Source organism: Myotis yumanensis, unplaced genomic scaffold, assembly GCF_028538775.1.
Source record: "Myotis yumanensis isolate MYYU_CA2020_CCGP unplaced genomic scaffold, mMyoYum1.0.hap1 SCAF_9, whole genome shotgun sequence".
In the NCBI taxonomy this organism is placed as follows: domain Eukaryota; kingdom Metazoa; phylum Chordata; class Mammalia; order Chiroptera; family Vespertilionidae; genus Myotis; species Myotis yumanensis.
The window spans coordinates 54,067,285-54,088,386 of record NW_027223760.1 but is presented as its reverse complement, the minus strand read 5'-3'; the positions used below and the strand labels follow the sequence as shown (position 1 = coordinate 54,088,386).

Sequence of the window (21,102 nt, the reverse complement as noted above, 5' to 3'; positions counted from 1 at the left end):
CCAGGAGGTCATGGTTCAATCCCCGGTCAGGGCACATGCCCAGGTTGCGGGTTTTATCCCCACTACACTGGGGCGTGCAGGAGGCAGCCAATCAATGATTCTCTCTCATTATTGATGTTTCTATCTCTCTCTCCCTGTCCCTTCCTCTCTGAAATCAATAAAAATAAAAAAAAGAAATGCTAAATTCATGTATGCATAAAAGGATTTAACATTAAAATTAATTATATGATTAACTCACATATCACATTTGAATAAAATGTCACAACAAATATACTTTTTCAAAAAGATGTATTTTAATGATGGAAGACTGTATCAGTGAAGTGCTTTTGTACATATTTTGAGGGTATGATAAACATGTACTTTCAAATATATGGAACAGAATACAAATTGTTTTGTCATGAAAGAGCTGTGCTTTCAAAGGCTTTTAAAAAGGCAAAAGAGGTGAAGTTTCTCTCGGAAAATGACACTTAGGAGTTAATGGCATCAAAATCACATTGGCTAAAAAAGGAAAACAAACTTTTAAAGCCATAATAACATAAACTTTACTGCAAATATACTCCTTGTGTGAACACATAGAAAGGAGAAGAACCTAAGAAACATTATGGCTGTCTTCTCTGGCACGTTAAAGAACAAGTTTGGCTAATGGCTCCTGAATACTAAAATTTTCCGACAAACTCCCCTAGCTTGTGCTTAGCTTTTCATCTTTATAGATCATATAAAAAGACATAAATCAGTTTCAAGCAGAGCCAATAATGGTCCATAACAAAAGTTTAGTTTTGGTTATCTATTAACATCAGAAAATTCCAGTTTAAAAAGAATTTCAAACCAATCCTAGGCATTAAAAAATAGCCATATAGCTGAGGTTAATTTTCTAAAGTCAAATAAACAACCGCCCTCCCCCAACCCCAAACAGCAGTGGGACAGCCATAGTGTTTGTTTGCTTATTCCTCCAAAGGCCAGTTTACCACCTGCTGGAATCCCAGCCCAGAAACCAGCCTGTGAATGTGGGTGGCTCATAGCCCTGTTTTACTATGATAATTGGCGTCCTCCTGTCTCTTCCAGAAGGGTCTGTCTCAAGGTACATTTTGGCTAAAAAAGAAGGACAGACATATAAATTTAATTAGTCTTGATTAAAGTAGCTGTAGAGTGAAAAGTTTTTCAATAAATATAACAAATTAAATTTTCCTTGCCCCCAAGTAGTCAAATATTGTTCCATATGAACAATTACTTATAGATTTCTCTCATCTACTATAGAATGTACCATGGGAGTTCCATTATTTCCTGAAAAAAAATCCAAACTTTATGGAATTATACTTATGGCATAATCGTATGTTTTCAATAACAAAAATTGTGCCAGAAAATAACCCAGGGTTGTTCAAAAGGAATTTTTAGAAAAAACCTAGGTTATACTACATTATAACCGTTATGTAGATTTTACTATTTCTATAATAAAAAAAATGTAAGTGAATTAAAAAATTTCAGGATAATTGATATCTAGCTTACCAGACTTCAGAGATTCTGTCTTCTCAACTTCATTGGCATCTTTGCCAATCCAAATAAAAATCTGAAGAATGAAACAATATATACTGTTGGAGGAGTGTTGACTCAGTGCTGGACCCCATGCAAAGTTCTCCTCACACACTGCTCTTTTCATCTTCACAGCCTCACCAGTGAGAAATGTGGACACAATTGCGCGGAAGTTCAACCACTTTCCCAGTGTCTACACTTATTAGGAGACACCTACAACTTCTATCCAGACAAGTTTCAGTCCAGATTTCACATTCTGATATTTTGTGTTTATATAGTGTTTTCCCGTTAATAAAATGAACACTCCCAAAACAACTTACGGATTGTTTAATTTTCTTTTGCACTCTCCCTGGGGTGTGTAAGACAATCATTATCCCCGTATTATCCTGGGGGGCCCACACTCAGCTTGTCTATGGGCACTCCAGACTCCTTTGAGGAACTTCTGACTGAAGCTTCGTGTTCTCCTATAGCAGTGGTCGGCAAACTCATTAGTCAACAGAGCCAAATATCAACAGTACGATTGAAATTTCTTTTGAGAGCCAAATTTTTTAAACTTAAACTATATAGGTAGGTACATTGTTATTAACTTAATTAGGGTACTCCTAAGGCTTAGGAAGAGCCACACTCAAGGGGCCTAAGAGCCACATGTGGCTCACGAGCCACAGTTTGCCGACCACGGTCCTATAGTATTGTACTCTCTAACAATTTGGTAAAAGTGCTATACTCTTGAATAATTAAATTCTGATGTTTCACCCTGACCAGTTTGGCTCAGTGGATAGAGCGCCGGCCTACAGACTGAAGGGCTCCAGGTTCAATTCTGGTCAAACGCATGTACCTTGGTTGCGGGCACATACCCAATAGGGAGTGTGCAGGAGGCAGCTGATCGGTGTTTCTCTCTCATCGATGTTTCTAACTATCTCTCTCCCTTTCTCTCTGTAAAAAATCAATAAAATATATTTTTTAAAAATACTGATGTTTTATTTAAACTGATATAATAATATATTCTGTATGTATCCTTCTTCTTAAATATGTAGGTTGCATACTTCAATGCTGAAAAATTCTCCTGAATTATCTTACATGTAAATCATTTTAAAGTAACTTGTTGGCAGGAAAATTTTGGTCAAATTAGTTTTGATTGTGTTCTAGTTCATACTGAGAGGGCTGGGATATTTGCTTGCAGGGTGGAGAACAAGCCACGACAGCCTGGTACTGTATATGAAGTATAATTGACATATAACATTATATTAGTTTCAGGTGTATAACAGAATGATTCGGTATTTGTATCTATTGTGAAATGATCACAACAGTAAGTCTAGTTAACAAGAATCTAAGGGGTAACATAACTGAATGACTTAGGAATTAAGAGCAGACCTATAATATTGTTTGGTTGACTCTAAGAGTAGGCCAAATTCAGACAACTATTTCATGACTGTTCATATCATTTAGTTCCTAATATATTTATTTTATTATCATTGTTAACTTACAATAGTAAATGGAGGTTAAAAAATCAACTATCAGTGTGCCGTGTTAAATCACCATTAATTTTCTCCAAAATAAACGTAACAGTGGCATTCTTTACTCTGTAAATTCAAAGCTATTCCGTGTCTGTTTCTTTCCCAGGGGAAGGGTCTCCTGTGAGTTGTCAAATTTCAAGAGAAATTCTGAATATTTCAGTCTCCCCTACGGCATTGTACTCCTGTTCTACTCACTTATTATACAACTAATGCATTTATTAGTTGGCTAAGTAAATATATGAACAAGTTAGGAGTGAGTGAATTTTACAAATGAATGAAAAATAAAGTTTTTTGCCTAAAATTATACAGCCAAAGTTGGCAATCGTGGAATTACTTCCACATTAAGATATCAACTTGCCCAAATGTGTTGTCTCCTTTCAATACAACCTAAATCCATAGGCCGCTGTATTACTAGACTTGCCATTTCTCAAAGCAGGTTTTGGCGGCTCCCAGCTACACGTGCTCTCTCATGTTGTGAACAAAATATAGTTTTACCTGTTCCCAAGCATCTAACAGCATGACATCATCTTCTGCTAAATCATCCTGGGTGAACTCTCCTGGGACCTCTTCAATCTGAAATGTATAAAAACACTTTATGACCAAACCATCAAGGAGTAATTTTTCTAATATATAGACAAGTTGCTTCACAGATTTATGCTGCTTTCCTAAAGTCTCTAAAGACATTTTTGGCATTTGTGGACAAAAGAAAAAGATTCTGTGGGTAGTGACTACACAGGGTGATCTGATCATAAGTTTCTAACTAGGCAGATCATGGTGGACAGTGACACTCCAGACCTGTAACTTCTTTTTTTTTTTTAATATATTTTATTGATTTTTTACAGAGAGGAAGGGAGAGAGATAGATAGTTAGAAACATCGATGGGAGAGAAACATCGATCAGCTGCCTCCTGCACATCTCCCACTGGGGATGTGCCCGCAACCCAGGTACATGCCCTTGACCGGAATCGAACCCGGGACCTTTCAGTCCGCAGGCCAACGCTCTATCCACTGAGCCAAACCGGTTTCGGCGACCTGTAACTTCTTTAGTGAAAAGTTTAAGCGAGCGCTGTCCATTATTCTTGTGCATCTGGGTTAACACAGCTTGGAAATGCCAGAAGCAATACTCCTCAAAGGAGGTCTTGACTATAGGTAACATAATCTTTTTACCTATCCTGCAATGTAGTCGCCACCTTGCTTTTTCTCACCTCCATGTAACCTTCCGTGCGTTCCCTCCTTAACTTCAAATGCATAAAGAAGCTGCACGACTGCTATGCTCGGGAGCATCTGAAATCTGCTTCTGGCACATGTTGTCAGTTTCGGCTCAAAAAAACTCTTGTAAAAATTCTCTACAGGTTTGAACATTTTTTGTCGACACATTTGAGTTTATGGGGTCTGGGTATTAAACTGTCTTTCATTTTATAGGTCAAGGTTGTTTTAATAAAATCAATAGGTTTGGTCATTTTTATAAATCAACAGTTCTCAATAAGATGAAATTATAACGTATGGGTATCAAACTGTCTTTCATTTTATAGGTCAAGGTTGTTTTAATAAAATCAATAGGTTTGGTCATTTATATAAATAAACAATTCTCAATATGATGAAATTATAACATAATATTCCATATGCAAAGCTCATTATTTTTAAGTGGGTTAAATTGTATTCTCTATAGTTAACATTAAAGGGTTTGAGAAGGTTAGTTTAACACATCCAGTACCAGCAAATATGTTTTTACTGATTTTAGAGAGAGGAGGAAGGGAGAGATAGAGAGAGAGAGAAACATAGATATGAGAGAGAAACATTGATCAGTTGCCTCTGTATGCATGGGGACTGCACCCTGACTGGGCATGGAACCTGCAACCTGGGTATGTGCCCTGACTGGGAATCAAATCCATGACCTCTTGGTTTACGGGATGATGCCCCAACAAACTGAGCCACACTTGTTAGTGAAAAGTTCAATACGTTTAAAGAGTTCTGGATAAAACCCACCTGATCCTTAGAAAAGTGTGGTAGATTGGATTATGGTTTCCAGCTCTTCACTCCTTCCTTCTGCCATGTGACTTTGCAGTACAGTCGAGTAGGCAGAGTGGACTGTGGCCTTAGCTATGTCATATTAGCCAAGGTGACTAAGCAGGGGTCCTCTTGTGCCCCTGGGGACTGTCATGGAAAACACTGGCATGACCCTAAACTGCAGCCAATGGAGAACCTCCCAGCTGTGCCCAGCCAACCTGGTCCTAGGTGATCTGTAGCCCTCTGAGCAAGATAATACATCTACAGTATACTGTATGAGATACTGACGTTGTTATACAAAAAAAAAAAAAAAATCAAAACATAAGCAAACAAAAAGCTAACCATTTACAAAGGGCAAGGAATTTGTTTACATTATCTTTTAACAAAATATTTGCTAATCTGATAAAGGTTGAAAAAAGCAAAAACCTTAAATATTATTTACTTTGTGCCCTACACTGTTCTAATCCTTTATACACAACAACTAATTTTGTGCCGCGCTGGCTCAGCCAAGGGTGAACCTGAGTGGGGGCGGCTGAAAGGCTTAGAAAAGACAGACAAGAGAATGAAAGCTGGGTCTCAGTGGGTGGGACGCTGCTTCTCTGAGAGACAGCGCCAGCGCCCACAAGCCATGTCCTTATTTTATAGCAGATGCCACTAGGCAAAGTAAGGGCGTGATCAAGATGTTTACAACATTCTCGTGGGTTTCAATCCTCCTCAACTACATGCACCTGAACTCTATCACTCAGGCACGTGGGGCCACGTGTTCGGACCATAGGTTCAAGCTTACAACTATAGCTGTTGGCTATAATTGTGCTGGGAGGGCTTTGCTCTCCAAGCTGGGACTTGCACATGGCAATGAGAGGACTGTGCCCTCTCATCAGTCCAAGGCTTGAACCTGTCCAAAACACTGTAGCTGCTCCCCACATAATTTAATATTCACAACAACCCTATGAAGAAGATACTAGGATTAGCCCCATTTAACAGATTTGAAAACTACAGCACAGAGAGGGTAAGTAACCAGCCTAAAGTCACACAGCCAGTAAATAATATCACCAAGTAAGTAATATCACACAGGCAGATTGGCTCTAAAAGCTGTGCTTTTAACCAGTGGGCTCTGCTGCCTTTAGACATGAATCTACATGTCCAAAGCCTGCTTTCTGATGGTGACAAGATGAAACACTTTTTAGTAACACTCCTTTTCTTTAAATTGTGAAGGAAGTAGGAGCTCCAAATATCAAACAAGAAAATGAGTAGGTATAAAGGAAAAGTGTTTTTTTTTCTTTTAAATATGTGCATGATAGAAAAATAAAATAAACACAAAGACTAATAGATTTTTTATACCTAAGAACAAAGCCTAGATATTATTTTTGTAAAATATATCTTCATTTAAAACAAACATGTTATTAGCAAATAATACTAATAAGAAATTATAGAAGCATGTTGTTTGGATGCAACTTTTTTAACTATAGAATTTCTATAGTTACACTGAGATAATGGGCTACCAGCCCAGGATATTCCAGAGCTCAGTACAAAACCACTCTTGTATATATAGATGCTTTACTTCCAAATTCCTGGAATTCAAAGCCTGTGAATGACAGAAATAAAACATTCCTCCTGATTTCAGTTACTTTGCAAGTGGGTATATAGTGTTCTGTGATTTTGCCCAATGATTGTATTTCCATAATATATATTATTTGGCCAACCCGGTGAAACTTTTTATTTCCCTAGGATATTAAAAAGAAACATTTACATAGTTGGATCAGAAACGACTCTTTTTGCCTACAAGAAGTGTCAAATTATCCAATTAGCAAGTCCATCCACATGCATGCTGACACTGGTGCATGGCAGCTGGTATTTTTCAGAGCAGCTTGATTTATAGAGTACATTACACTATTCCTGTGCTTTCACATCCATTACGTCATTGACTCTGAAAGCTACCTTGTGTGGAGTGAAGAGTAGCACCTGTGGCTTGCAGGTAAGTGAAAACGGAGAATCAGAGCGTCGGAGAGCGTCCGAGCCAACACCGGAAAGTCTCTCCCAAAACACTTACAATGAACCTTCCGGTTTTGTTGGAGCAGGCGTACAGCCGAGGCGGGTGGTCTTCAGCCTGGCTCTCAAGCAGGGGAGAGGTCTGGTAGTGCTTTCTCCCTCCGAGGGAATTCCAGAACTCCTCTGTGGAAGACACACGGAGTTACCCGACGCACTTCCAGGAGCACCTGGCTGCTACTGCGTTACATCAACAAACACTATCTTACCTCGACTTCAATGTTAAGAAATTATTTAAATACAGCAGGTATCATCACCCACTTTGGCAACTAATGGATTCTTATGCCCCCTCCTCCACCAATAACCTTTACCAAGTAACTATTTATGGAAAAAATAAATGACAGTCATTAGCAATCCTACCAGATGTAAGTTCTGGTTAGTGGCCCCGGCCCCACAGCACACACCTGGCTCCTCTCCCTCCTGAATCCGTGTGGTTTTGCATCTGAGCACACTGGCCACATGTTCCGCTCCCCTCTTCTCCGCCTGGCTGGCACCTTTTCCTACCCAGATGTAGCCATTATTGTGTCGCAGTTTCAGGACAAAAACATCGTTGGAATTCAACGAATTTGCATCCACATCTACCTACAGTGTGAAGAAAAACAATACAATGGGTCAGACTCATTGCTGCCCCAATAAAGATGTCAGAGAGGTTGTGACAGGGACAAACCATCCAAGCCTTCTGTCCTGACTCCCGAAAGCTTGTTCAGGGCAGCACATGGCACCGCTGCGGCTTAAACACATTAGAGCAGGAGCACTGCGGTCTGTGTCAGCTTAACTCAACTGCCCACAGACAGTGGCACAAGGCTCTAAGAACAACATTAGCCAAACTTCAGTGATAAATAACAAAGATAATATTCAAAGGGACCAAAAGAACAAGGATAGGCTCTAATGGGGGGGGGTGGGGCGCGGATAGGAGGGCATAAGTTTTACAAATGACATAGATAAGGCAAAGCTATTCAGTTTTCTCTCCCCTGCTAAACAGGAGGTTTATCAGATAACCAAAGGGACACCTTAAAATCACAAAACAGGGACTGGAGTCCAAATTAGGCAGAGATAATACTATAGATTCACTAAAAAGGGCTCCAGGCTCAGGTAAGTTATTGCTCAAATTATAAAAGACTATTTATAGGGGATTGAAAACACAGCACTGACATGCCCCTTCCTTTCAACCAAGACACGGTGGCCACTGTGTTGGATCGGCCTGGTGAACAGTCTGCTCCATGTGGCCACGGGGAGTGAGAGGGACCCGGGTGGGCCCAGACTCTGGCTGGAGACTGAGGCTACCCGGGAGCCTCTGGGCAGGAACAGGCCTGTGCAGAGTCTTGGGCTTGGTAGTGAGCCTGAGTGTCTTTCTAGGTGGGCTTGTGTCTCTGGTCCAGGACTTTGTGATGTTGGGACTCTGTGTGAGTGCCCGTGAGGCCCTCTGGCTCTGGGACGCGGTGACGGCGACAGTGTATCATTTTCTGTGTGACTGTGGGACTCTATCTGACGTGTGAAAACAGGGAGATGAAAAATGAGTCAGCAAGACTGAGATGGAGCGACGAGGAAGGAAGAACATAGGAGTGTGTTGTTCTTGAGGCCGAGTGAAGGAAGCATTTCAAGAAGGAGCTGGTTATCAGCTGTGCCAAATGGTGCTGTTTGCTCAACCACGTTGAGGTACCAGGCCAAGGCATGGACTCTGTGTAGAGTAGGATTTCACTGGGTTTGTTAGGACCCTGTCCCCAGAGAGCAGTTGAGGAGGAAGGCATGGCTGTTGGAAATATTAAAGACGTGTCCCAGGGTGGGGAACATTTGGGGATGCGGTTACCGTCCTCTTTCAGTAGGAATGAGACCTCATAGACGAAGCTCAAAGGAATCTATCCGAAATGATGACAGAATTATAGAAATCATGACTTCTGATTTCTCCTCCAAACGTCTCCTCATTGGTACACAGGGAAGAACTTGGCTGATGGAGAGACAGGGGCAAGAGATCCATGCCCAGATCGGTGAGGGGTCAGGGAAGCATTCCAAAATAGAATGTTACAGTGCTAGTCGCCCAGGAGATGAAACGATGGTTTTAATTAGTGCATTTCAGAGAGGCTAGAATGTGGTGGCTAGTTTGGGAGGCCCAGAGAAAGAAAGCGCTGTATCCCAAGCAGTCCAACATGTCTCAGAAAGAAGTGTCCACTGGGAAGAAACCAGGAAGGCAACGATTCTCGCCGACTCTTCCATCAGAAATTAACTGAGGGTGCTCATAGATGACAGCCTACCCATCTTTTACTTTGATAGATTTTTTTATAAATTAGTCATCATTGAGTAGGAGAAGCCATGCACAGAATATTTTGGAAGAGATCAATACATATGATGGCCTTTAAACTGCATAACTGAATGAGACCACTCTGAAGAGAGCCAGAGCTGGGCCTCGGAGCACGCGAGTGCTCATGGGACAAGCGGAGGAGGAGAATCCAGCAGGACTGCCCTGCCAAGAGCGGCCCTGAGGTTTGGAAGAAATCCTGGTGAGTGTGGTGTTTCAGAAGCCTCTTGGGGGGAACCAAAACGAAACAGTGTTTCAGGAACACAGGAAAGAGAGACTGTGGAAACGCTCATGGGAGGTTAAGGCAAGTGAGATCAGAGAGGGCAGAAGGCAGGTGGGACTGTGGGAATGGGTGTCTGAGGGGAGTGGCTTAGAGAGACCAATAGGCTTAAAAGAGTAGAGAAGGTGAATTAGTGAAGGCGTCGGTTTTGAGGATTTGTGGTTTTAAGGAGGGCAGAGAAAGGGTGTCACTGAGATGGTCCAGATGAAGAGATAGTCTTTAAAGGGAGGATGTGAGCCTCTCAGAGGCATGTTTGTATTCTGAAATAACTGATCCAGGACAGAAGAATAAATTGATAATACAGGAGATAGAGAAGTTTGTTGCCTGCAATAATGATGAACTGGAGGAGGGACAATAACATTGGACAGAGAAAAATCCATCGAAGTCCTAGGTAGCCCAGATGTCACATTTTAATAGGAGTCATGTTTTATTTCTTTAAAAAAAACATATTTTTATTGATTTCAAAGAGGAAGGGAGAGGAAAAGATAGAAACATCAATGATAAGAGAGAATCATTGATTTGCTGCCTCCTGCCCACCCCTACCGGGGATCTAGCCCGCAACAGAGGCATGTGCCCTTGACCGGAATCAAACTTGGGACGCTTCAGTCCGCAGGCCAATGCTCTATCCACTGAGCCAAACCGGCTAGGACATGTTTTATTTCTTTATGTAATAAATATGCATTAAATTATTTGCCAATATCTTTTTTACACAAACATTACTATTTATTTTTAATTTATGGGTAAGAATAGATTGGTATTAATTTATAAAATTATTTTGTATTTTTATTAAATGTAAACAAATTAACTATTCAAATTTATTTCATAAAACAGCTGGGAAGAATATACAGATGCGTCCTGACCGGTTTGGCTCAGTGGATAGAGCGTCGGCCTGCGGACTGAAGGGTCCAGGGTTCGATTCTGGTCAAGGGCATATACCTTGGTTGGGGGCACATCCCCAGAAGAAGGTGTGCAGGAGGCAGCTGATCGATGTTTCTCTCTCATCGATATTTCTAACTCTCTATCCTTCTCCCTTCCTCTCTGTAAAAAATCAATAAAATATATATATTTTTAAAAAGAATATACAGATGCAGACAAGTTGGTGAAATTGGAGGGTGTAGAGGTGATTTTTGTGTGATCACATTTACATTCTCGTGAACTCTGATTCTGTTATCCGTAGAGAGCAGGATGTTGGAGATTTGGGGAGAGAGGAGGGCCTGAAGGGTGTGATGGACAGAAAAGGTTTGAGGACAAGAGTGGATGAGAGAAGCCAGAGTGATGGGGACAGTGAGGCCAGGCTGCAGCCATCAAAGACTAAGAACGGAAGGACTGGCTGCTCAGTTGATGGCAGCATAAGGGGCTGGGGGAGGGAGAGTCTGATAAAGAGAAGTCATAGGATAAGCAGGGAGCGTGCCTCATCCACACCGTCACTGCACCTGGCATGGGAGAAAAACACAATTTCTACTTGAGTGGGCTGCATGGGAATCTATATTCTCAGAGGACATTAGACCATGAAGGAAGAGGGTGGCTTAGAGAAGAGGTTGCAGGTGGAGAGATGCTATGACCTACCTGGTTTTAAGGGCTCAGCTGAATGGCTTGTGCAGAGAGGAAGGGCTGGCAGAGGGTCCATGTTTGAGGAGGAGGGTGTAAAGGGCAGTTTAGATTGATATGGGAGACTTGGATTTCTAGAGTGACTGAGAGCGGGAGATGAGTGATGGATCATCCTAGAGGTCAAAGCACTCAGCCATCTAAAAGCCTGCACTCCTGGCCCTGCCCATCTCTGGAGGCCTTCTTGTCTTATGACATTGTGACATGGGGTTTGATTTCTTTCACAGCTGCTGTCAGATTGAGTAATGGTCTGGCCCAATATGGCGAAGCGTGTTTCCCACATTCGTTACAGGCATACGGACAAGGGGCTTCCCTCTCCAATTCCCCAGTGTGGTCATCTGATCACCACCCACCATCCATCTTCCCCCAGGCCCTCCAAGGTAGAGCGTAAGCTGCCTCTTGCCTTTGACAGCTTGATTTGTTACGTTATTCTTAAAATCCATTTGCTTTGGTATAATGCAGTTGGCAAATGTGAGAAGCCTAGTGTCTGAAGTTAACTATTTACTCAATTTCCCTGCCTTTATTATTTTTACTGTGAACACCAGCTTCGTTATAAAAGTGAAGGGAGTGCACTTGCCAACTTTTAAAGGCTAATACTCGCTGGGGGCTCAGGTGGTTTTACTGACTGCGTGACATCACCTCCACAATCCTGGTGATGGACGCCAGGTTTCTCCGGACTTGAAAGAGACGCGTGGGGGCAGCAGGTGCCTGCCCTCCGCTCTTTGATGTTCCATCCTTGTAAATAATGAGCGGCTTGTCTTTGAACAAACTCAGCAGGTGAGCAGGTTCTTTGCCCTGGGAGACTCGAATCTGGTAAAAAAATAAAATAAAATAAAGGGTGCCATGAGAGAAGGTTGTATTTCCAACTGTGCACCCACTATTCTTTTTAAAAATAAAACAAACAAACAAACGAAAATAAACCAGAAGTCAAGAGCAGGAGGAAAAATGATTGACAGAAGATGTGGATTGATGATCTTTAAGCCCAGTTTCCTCACTGACTTAAGAATCATTTACTACTCCAGACCCCACACTCCTGGCCAGCACTTCTCAGGGGAAACATCGCCATAGGGCACCCACTTCCTGCTTCCAGAGAGCACAAAGATGTAAGATGTCCCTCTATACCTCCAGAAGAGAAAAAAACAAGTGCTGACGCATTATGCCATCTTTCATGAAAACTACTCTTTTTTCAAGAGTACCAACACTTTGCAGAAGTTTAGGAATATGCTTGTTTCTCACATGTTTTGGATCTTGTTCAGGTTAAGAGATGTGCATTCAAATGCCTCCACAAGTAAGACAACACAAAAACACACTAATAGTTTCCACGTCCCTACAATGCAGATGAAAAAATAATTGTAAAGCCATCTGGGTATAGATAAATTATTCCTATCCAAACATCAAAAACAGATAAAGAGACAGAATATGCTTTCTATTTTTAAACTTAACTTCAGAAATGGTCATAATTTGTTTAACATAAGCACTTTAAAAATACATTATAAAGACTTTTTAGGATAAGAAAATTTAAGAAAATAAATGTAAAATTATTTAATTTCACCTATTAACTTAATACTAGGTATTGCATTAGAAATGCACTTTCTATTTCTTGCATAAACTATGGATGCATTTTTTATATAAACTGTTCGGATTTTGTGCTGGTCCCCTATTTTTGTCAATTCTTCTGCCCTGTGCTAAAATTAAATGCTCTCTCACCTCCTCTGTTGTATCCTTTTCTAGAAGCCAAGGTAGTAGGAATGCTGATGCATATACCATTGTAGGGAGGCCTAGGGAGCATTGACAATAATTAATTTCACAGATATCCTTCAGTGAGTAGGTATTCAAATAAGTGAGTAGCAAATTATGAAAAGCTTGAGGTGAGCTTAGCTAGGAGTATCTAACACCGCTGCTTAGCACTTCCCACAACACTGAGAAAACCTTAATTGCCAACCTAAAAGAAGAAGACCACTGATTAAGACTCATTCTACCTGTGAAATGAGAGAGAGAAAGTAAGTTGAAGAATTTTCAATATTGTTAATATACTCTACAGAATGTTTAAAACAGCAATTAAGAACTTGAGCTTATGCATTTTTGTAAACTACTGCCATCTAGTGACTAAACTACACATTACCACTTTGTCAATTTAGGATTCAACTGGCTAACAAGGGAAATAAATGTATTGGGTATGTCAAATATTTTACCATGAAATGTAGAATTTATAATGCATAATAAATATCTTCGAAGTTTTTACATAATTTGGTAAGGAATATGTTAAAGATAAATTAAATGGCATAGATGATGCCAGTTCTTAGCTAGAAATATTTAATCCAAGGAATGAATATAATACTTCATGGTGAAATACAATCCAGTATATTTAAAAATTCAATCACCTTATTAATTTAATTAAAAACTACCAAATTTAAGTGTTTCAAAAGTTAATATGCACCTTTAAATATAGCTCTAAATTGTTTATAGTATATCTATCAACAACTACCAAGGCAAAAAGGACACTTAGCTGGAAGACCAAATTGTGCCTCCACATCTTAGATTGTATGTACTGAAGTATCTGACTTACCTATCTAATTATTAAGAAGCAGTTACACATTTATAAAGTTTTTCAAACAAAATGAAAAATTTGTATACCATATAGAATCTTGCTCACTTGACATTAGGCATGAGGAAGTTAGTAAGGCACATTCCTGGGAAGGGAATGCCTAGTGCTACCGTATCAGAAATGTTACTATGCTGGCCAAACCAGCGCCTGCTCTCAGTCTAACCCCCAATCTGGAAGAAGCTTTTCCCCACTGATGGGAGCAAACTCCTTTCCCAAAGCCAGCCAGAGAAAATACTCAGGCAGTGTGAGCTACTCCAGCTAGAAAGTGAGGGAGGGAGGGAGAGGGGGGAAGAAAAGAGAGAGAGGGAAGGAGAGAGAAACACACACACTGAAGAGAGCTGGATAGGCAAGGAACAAGCCAGTGCCACTCCCGGGGTTAAGAAGAGTAGACAGACAGACTGGAGCACACTGAAGAGTAACAAAGTCTGTATTTGAGTTACACATTGAAGAATTAAATAAGCAAAGACCGTGATTACTACTAAAGGTCCTGAAACAAGTAGCAAATATCCCACCATAAACATGAGAAGAGGAACTTGAGAGAAGAGGAAAGAAGGTCAAACCAGGATGGAAATGGTCCCTTGGACACAATGAGAACAGGTAGAACTAGACACCGATACCAGAGTCCCATTACATGACGTTCAAACTTTATAATTAGTCAGCACAATATTTCTCTCCCTCCCTCTTTCTCTATCTCAATCTACTGCTCTCTAGATAAGTAGGTAGATAGATATATCTGGATATCTAGATATAGGTACATACATGCACTATATATAGATACATACATAGGTACATAGAAATACAGATACATCGTGGGCTCATTCATAGAGACATCATTTAGAATCTGGGTTCAGTCATTCTTAACAAATTATTTATTTTTAGAAATATCCAAATAAAGAATCCATCTCTCTTCCCACACTATTCTCTCCTTTCTCCTTTTTCTTCTCTCCTCTCTTTCCTCCTCCGTGATTTCCTTCCTTTTCTCCCCTCCTTTCCCTTCTCTTTTCCCATTCCCTCCCGTTCTCTTTCCCCTCCCCTCCTTTCTTTCCTATTTCTCTTTCTCCCTCCACTCCACCCCGCCCCCCCCCCCCCACCCCCCACCCCCCCCACCCACCCTCAGTTTGCTAGACTTTGTGTCAGTCAAAATTCTGGAACCCAGAGGGAAAAGTAAGGGTCTATGCTCTCATCATACATTCCTTACATACTTTTGTGATTTGGGAGTGTAAACATTGTTCTATTAATTAAACTCTTCGTCTGTGCTTGTTTTATACAGCTGTATTTAATTCCTATTGCTTTCATAACCAATTATTATCATTTTAGTGACTTAAATCAGCACAAATTTATCTTATAGTTCTGGAGATCAGAAGTCCTAAAAGAGTCTCACTGGCCTGACATCCAGGTGTCCCTGGCTACGTGCCTTTAGAGGCTCTAAGAGTGAATCCTTATCTTTGTCTTTTTCAGCTTTTAGAGGCGGCCTGTATTCCCCGGGTTGGGGCCACTTGCATCTTTAAAGTTAGCAATTGCTGGCAGAGTCTCTCTTGTGTTGCCTCCTTGTTTCACTTGTCAGGGTCCCTGTGATTACACTGGATCTGCCCCCTCATCCTGGATAAGCTTCCTACTTTAAGAAAAGCTACTTTGCAACCTTAATTCTATCTCTATTCTTAATTCCCCTTTGCCTCATAACATAGCATGTTCACTGGTCCAGGAGATTAAGATGTTGACATCTTTGCATGGATGGGGGTGGGGGAATAATCTACCTTATCACATCTGTTTAACAACAGCTGGGCATGGTAACTCAGCACAGTTTTAATGTCAAGTGACTGACATTGACATATGATGAGATTCTAAAGGAAGGATCCTTTCAGGCTCTTAAGTCTATTAATAGTATGTTTGGGTTTTTGTTGTTTTTTTAATTTTGTTTCCTTTCTCTCTTCCTGAGTCTGAGAGAATTACTATGGCACAAGAGTAGAGGTATTTGAATTCCAAAATTAAAAAAAAAAAAAAGGTAATATATAGAAAAGGTCAAGTTCCCATCCCAAGTGGGGTTGGGGGCTTAAACTAGACATTGGGGGCTAGTTTAAGTGGGGGCTAGTAGAACTTGAACTTCGTAAAAATATTCCAACCTGCACAGCACGTCCTCCCAGGGATCTGTCCAACTGAACAGTCAGGAATGCAGATGTCGTCAGCTCATCTCTTGTGGCATTGGCTCCTTGCCTGGAGGGGACCCAAGCAAAATAAATTAGCTTGTATTTAAGTTTTAAAACCTTCTAACACAGGCATTTCGAGTAGAGACTTGAGTTATTGTGGTTTCACATGACAGGGCTGTAGAAGCCACCGTTTTTCTGCAAGTGCTACCGTGGAGCCATGACTCGTCCCGTGTACTGTCTAGAACTGCGTGTGGCAGGGATCCTTATCTCCATCATGTAGGTAAAGAAATGGGGGCTTAGCTCCTTATAACTTAGGTCAGTAATCGGGTCTGTCTGACTTTAAGTTGCAGCTGCCTATTTTGGGAAACCATATCCCATAATGAAAATTCTCCATCTGAGTAGGAGAACATGAGCCAATCCTATGAGGCTGGATATCAGAGGCACTTCATTGTTCCATGAATATTCTGTGAGCATAGCACCAAATGTATGAGCCCAGGAGATGAGATACTCAGCTACATATCCACTAGGAGAACACTCCCCTTTGCATATCAAAACCTTTTTCCTAGACTAGAGAGAATGATTGTTATCTAATCCCCCCTGCTTGTGGGCAGAAGCAACAAAATATAGTCAAAATCATATTGAAAGAATATACTACAAGCAATAGAAATCTCACTAGGATAACTATAGGACAATTCTATCCTATATTGCATAGAATTTCATGAAATTTAACTTAGGAGCAATATCTGGCCTCTATGATACTTGAGATTTTATAACAGAGGGAAAGTTACCATGTGTAGATAATCTGTCCTCTGGGATATGTGTAGAGTATAATGTAGCAGTCACCACCGTAGAATTCACCATATGAATTTTGGTTAATTTCGACCCTACCGCTGCTTTCCACACGCCAAATCTGAAAGGGATGGAATACGTATACCCAAATTAGCATTTTCTTGATCTAATAATACTTCTCAGAAGTTTTCTTTTAAAAGTTGGTCTAGATCTATTCCTAAATAACTATTAATAATAAAAGTTGGTAATTTTTATTTTAAAAGTTATTGTATTATAAAGGGGCAGGATAGGAATTTGGAGACGAGCGGGTGAAGAGATGTGCTTTCAGATAGAAGCCTTCCCACACCATCCGGTGAGCAGAGAAATGGCAGCAAGGCCTGGCTAACCCAAGGGCCTGGAGGGAGCCGGGTTTCAGGAGCCCTGGGTAGCTCGGCAGGACATCTCAGAGATGCTGTGTTCTGACATGGGGCAGTAGCCAGGACACATCTGCCACAGGGTTACATGGCTGTGCTCAGCTCCAGAAAAGAGCGTCTGAGCAGGAGATAGAGCCAGACCCAGAAGCTGTGAGCCCTCTGACAACGGTCACGAGGGGTACTGCTCCCTCTGTAGTTCCCACAACGCTTTACGGCGGCGTAGATTCCGATTTCACATCTTTGAAAGGAAGAAAAACAACTTCCTAAATCTCTTTACTATCTACTTTGGTTTGAGCACTGTGGTAAGCCCTAAAGATATAGAGAGAAAATATTCAATCCATGCCCTCAAGGAGGTAAGACATCACCCAGTTGTCATGAAGTTAGATGATTCAATAGTGGACTGAGTGTGAAGAGATTTCAGTTAGGAAAATTAATAGGATTTTTTTTTTAGCATTTTTGTAAAAAGAATCAAGGAATAATTAATGAATTGATTCGAATGCTCTAAAAATATCTGATTTCATCACATAACACATGTCCAATTTGTTTTTGTGAATGCCTCTAATGTGCGAGGGAAGGACAAACTGATAGTTGTTGGTACATTCGGGGCAACGCCCCCTCTGCAGACAACCCCAGTTCTGAGAGCCAGAGCAGTTCTGATTCAAGAAACAAGACAGGGTTCCATATCGGATCTAAGATGACATTTATGTGATCTTGCACAAATCACCTGACTTCTTGGAATCCCAACATCTGCTTTATAAAATGGAACTGGAGGTCAGATAACATCTCTTCTAGCTTCCAGTCCCCAGTTTAATTTCCAGTCTTGGACCATCTTTATTCATAAATAAAATTCACATTTTACCAAGTGTTTATTTCCCTGAAGTTCTATTTCCACATATCCTGGCATAAATGGGCTTGATGGCATAAACAAGCAAACCCACAAACAGAAGGTAAGTACCTGCACGTTGCCAGAGCCATCATCCACCATATTGTGCTGGGCGGCCATTTTCGGAGAACTGTGCAACTTTGAGGCATCAAATGGAATCTGTTTTACTTGGGCCACTTTCTCTGTGACATACACTTTCCCGAAGCCGTCACTCTGATCTTTATCTCTCCAGTCCTTAAAGAACTGTTTGAAGATTGGTGTTTCACCTCCTTCTGGAAGAACTTGAATCTGAAATTTAAAATAATAATAAAAAAATAAGAGACTGAAGGAAAACATTAATTTAGTAGTGAAGAAGAAAGTAAGGAAATGAAAAGATTGTCCTGGTTTTGGTGATGACAGAAGCAAATGTAGGAGCTGGGATCCTTGAATGACTGCAAAAGGGGAGGTTATTCTATATAATAAAAGCCTATTATGCTAAGTGTCTGACCGTTCATTCAACTGTTCGACCAGTCGCTATGATGCGCACTGACCACCAGGGGACAGGCACTCCAACTGGTAGGTTAGCTTGCTGCTGGGGTCCAGCTGATTGGGACTGAGAGAGACGGGCCGGACACACCCTGGAGCCCTCCTATGGTCTCTCACTGGCCCAAATAGTGCACGGGTGGGGTCCCTCGGCCTGGCCTGCACCCTCTCACAATCCAGGACCCCTCGGGGTATGTCTGCAGGCCAGGCCAAGGGATCCCACCTGTGCACAAATCCATGCACCAGACCTCTAGTAAATATAAAACTAAAACAATCCAACCTTTTTTCCTCATAATTGAAGTTATTGCCACTGAGTCTGTATATCTACAGTAAGAATAAAGTTCTTCCTTATGTTATCATGGCAGTCAAATAAGTTTTTTTTCTACATTAAGGTCACAGCAGTCTGTGACCCAGAAGAAATGATCTCATGAATATACTAGTGCCAGGACTCAGAGCATTGTCCCATACACCAATAGGTTGTGGGTTTGATTCCTGGTCAGAAAAAAAAACCTATGCCTAGGTTGTGGGTTCAATCAGGGTGTGCATAGGAGGCAACCAATCGATGTTTCTCTCTCACATAGAGGTTCCTTTCTCTCTCTCTAAAAAAAAAAATCAATAAACATGTCCTCAGGCGAGGATTTAAAAATAAAAGAAGAGAAAAGACGAGTCAGAGAGATTCAGAAAGGAAGAATAAGAAGTGTCTAAGCTGATGTTGATGAAACCACCTATTAGTCCACGTTTGCACAGCTTGTTCTAGGGAATAACTGATAAGCGCTCTCAGTTAATTCAACTGTGGTTGACTGTTTTGACTTGAAGACTGTGGAGGAAATAGACAAACTATTATTTTCACTACACAGCTTCATGGGAGTGTTTTCTCCAGTTTCTGCAAAATTCCATCCTCCACACAAATAGAGTCTAGGGACATATGACACACCATGGCACACAAGGGAAGAATGACTTCACACCTATATATTACTGTAAATCAAATTCTTTCATGAGTTTTGTGGAGTTGTCATGAGCTCCCATGTTTAAATTTTTTTCTAGCCAGTTCATTTCTATACATACTTGGGTTTTGGTGGAATAGTTCATTTGATCTAGGAATAGTTCAGCTGTCTTCATTGCAGCCTTTCTTTCCCGGGGATTAGCATCTTTACCTAAATTACAAGATAAATTAAAGAAAGACAGAATTTTAGTGAGGGAAGATATTATATGATCAAGTAATACTTGTGCACAAAAGTAAACATAATTAGTTAATTTAAATATGACACTGATACTGCCAAAACCGGTTTGGCTCAGTGGATAGAGCGTCGGCCTGTGGACTGAAGGGTCCCAGGTTCGATTCCGGTCAAGGGCATGTACCTGGGTTGCAGGCACATCCCCAGTGGGAGATGTGCAGGAGGCAGCTGATCGATGTTTCTCTCTCATCGATGTTTCTAACTCTCTGTCTCTCTTCCTTCCTCTCTGTAAAAAATCAATAAAATATATTTAAAAAAAAATATGACACTGATAAAATGGCAAGAATTTTAATACATTAAATATATTTAACAATGTAGTGATGAACACTACACATAAAAAGAGATTCTGTTTATATTGTCCGAGTGCCTTTTTACCACCACCATCCCTGACAAATGATGATAATAGAAGAAAATGTGGCTTCGATGTCTGCAATTTATATGAGCTATTTATAGATCAGAAAGGTAGGGTGTTGTTTTTTTAAATCAGAAAAGATGCTTTCTTTACACTAATGAAGAAATATCTATAAATCTGAAGTGCAGCAACGAAGTCAATGGCCTCTCTCACCTTTCCATACGAAAATCTTTTTTGCAGCGCCGTGGTCCAAAATAAAGCACTCCTCAGAAAGCAGCATGGCCATGGAGAAGGGGTTTTCCTCTGCCACCAGGGTCACCCTCATGGACCCACTGGCATCTGAAACCTGACAGAAAAACTATGATCTCATTTGGGGATGACAAAAATGTTCTAACAGTAGATTATGGCGATAATTGCATGACTCTGCAAATGTAACAAAATCACTGAATGGTACACTTTAAATGGGTGAGCTTTACAGTATGTAAAGTATACCTCAACCAAGCCAGGGGTTTTTGTTTGTTTTTTATCTAAAGAAAATCATTTTATTCACTATAGTATTAAAAACAATAAAATAGCTAGGAATAGATTTAACCAAGGAAATGAGAAAATTATGCAATGAAAATGACAATACTTTGATGAAAGAAATTGTTTTAAAGAAAACAAACAAATAAGATCTGTGAGCCCAATTATACCCACAAAGACTTTTTAAAAAGTTCTTTGGGATAAAAGAGCTATTCATAAAAAGTTAAGTTTTGACACTGTATCTGAAACATCAAAAACTAATGGTGATAATAATAATGGCTATGGCTTGTTGAGATTTTCATATACTAGGCACCATGCTATGAATTTAACATGATTATTTCTGAATTTTTACAGCAATCTTTTCAG

General features: G+C 40.5%; 1 protein-coding gene across 2 annotated transcripts in view; it reads right to left on the bottom strand.

Annotated features, from left to right (window-relative positions):
• Positions 1-271: 271 nt before the first annotated feature.
• Positions 272-21,102, bottom strand: part of SCIN (scinderin) — a 55,995-nt gene continuing 35,164 nt past the window's right edge. For both annotated transcript variants that reach the window (XM_070424357.1, XM_070424358.1), the window contains 11 exons: positions 20,428-20,560; positions 19,693-19,781; positions 18,178-18,393; positions 16,809-16,930; positions 15,997-16,087; positions 11,911-12,081; positions 7,498-7,675; positions 7,098-7,219; positions 3,537-3,614; positions 1,504-1,564; positions 272-1,089 (listed from right to left, as the gene is read on the bottom strand). In XM_070424357.1, the coding sequence (XP_070280458.1) occupies positions 962-1,089; positions 1,504-1,564; positions 3,537-3,614; positions 7,098-7,219; positions 7,498-7,675; positions 11,911-12,081; positions 15,997-16,087; positions 16,809-16,930; positions 18,178-18,393; positions 19,693-19,781; positions 20,428-20,560 (1,389 nt within the window). In that variant the 3' untranslated portion in view covers positions 272-961. The remainder of the gene's footprint in view (positions 1,090-1,503; positions 1,565-3,536; positions 3,615-7,097; positions 7,220-7,497; positions 7,676-11,910; positions 12,082-15,996; positions 16,088-16,808; positions 16,931-18,177; positions 18,394-19,692; positions 19,782-20,427; positions 20,561-21,102) is intronic.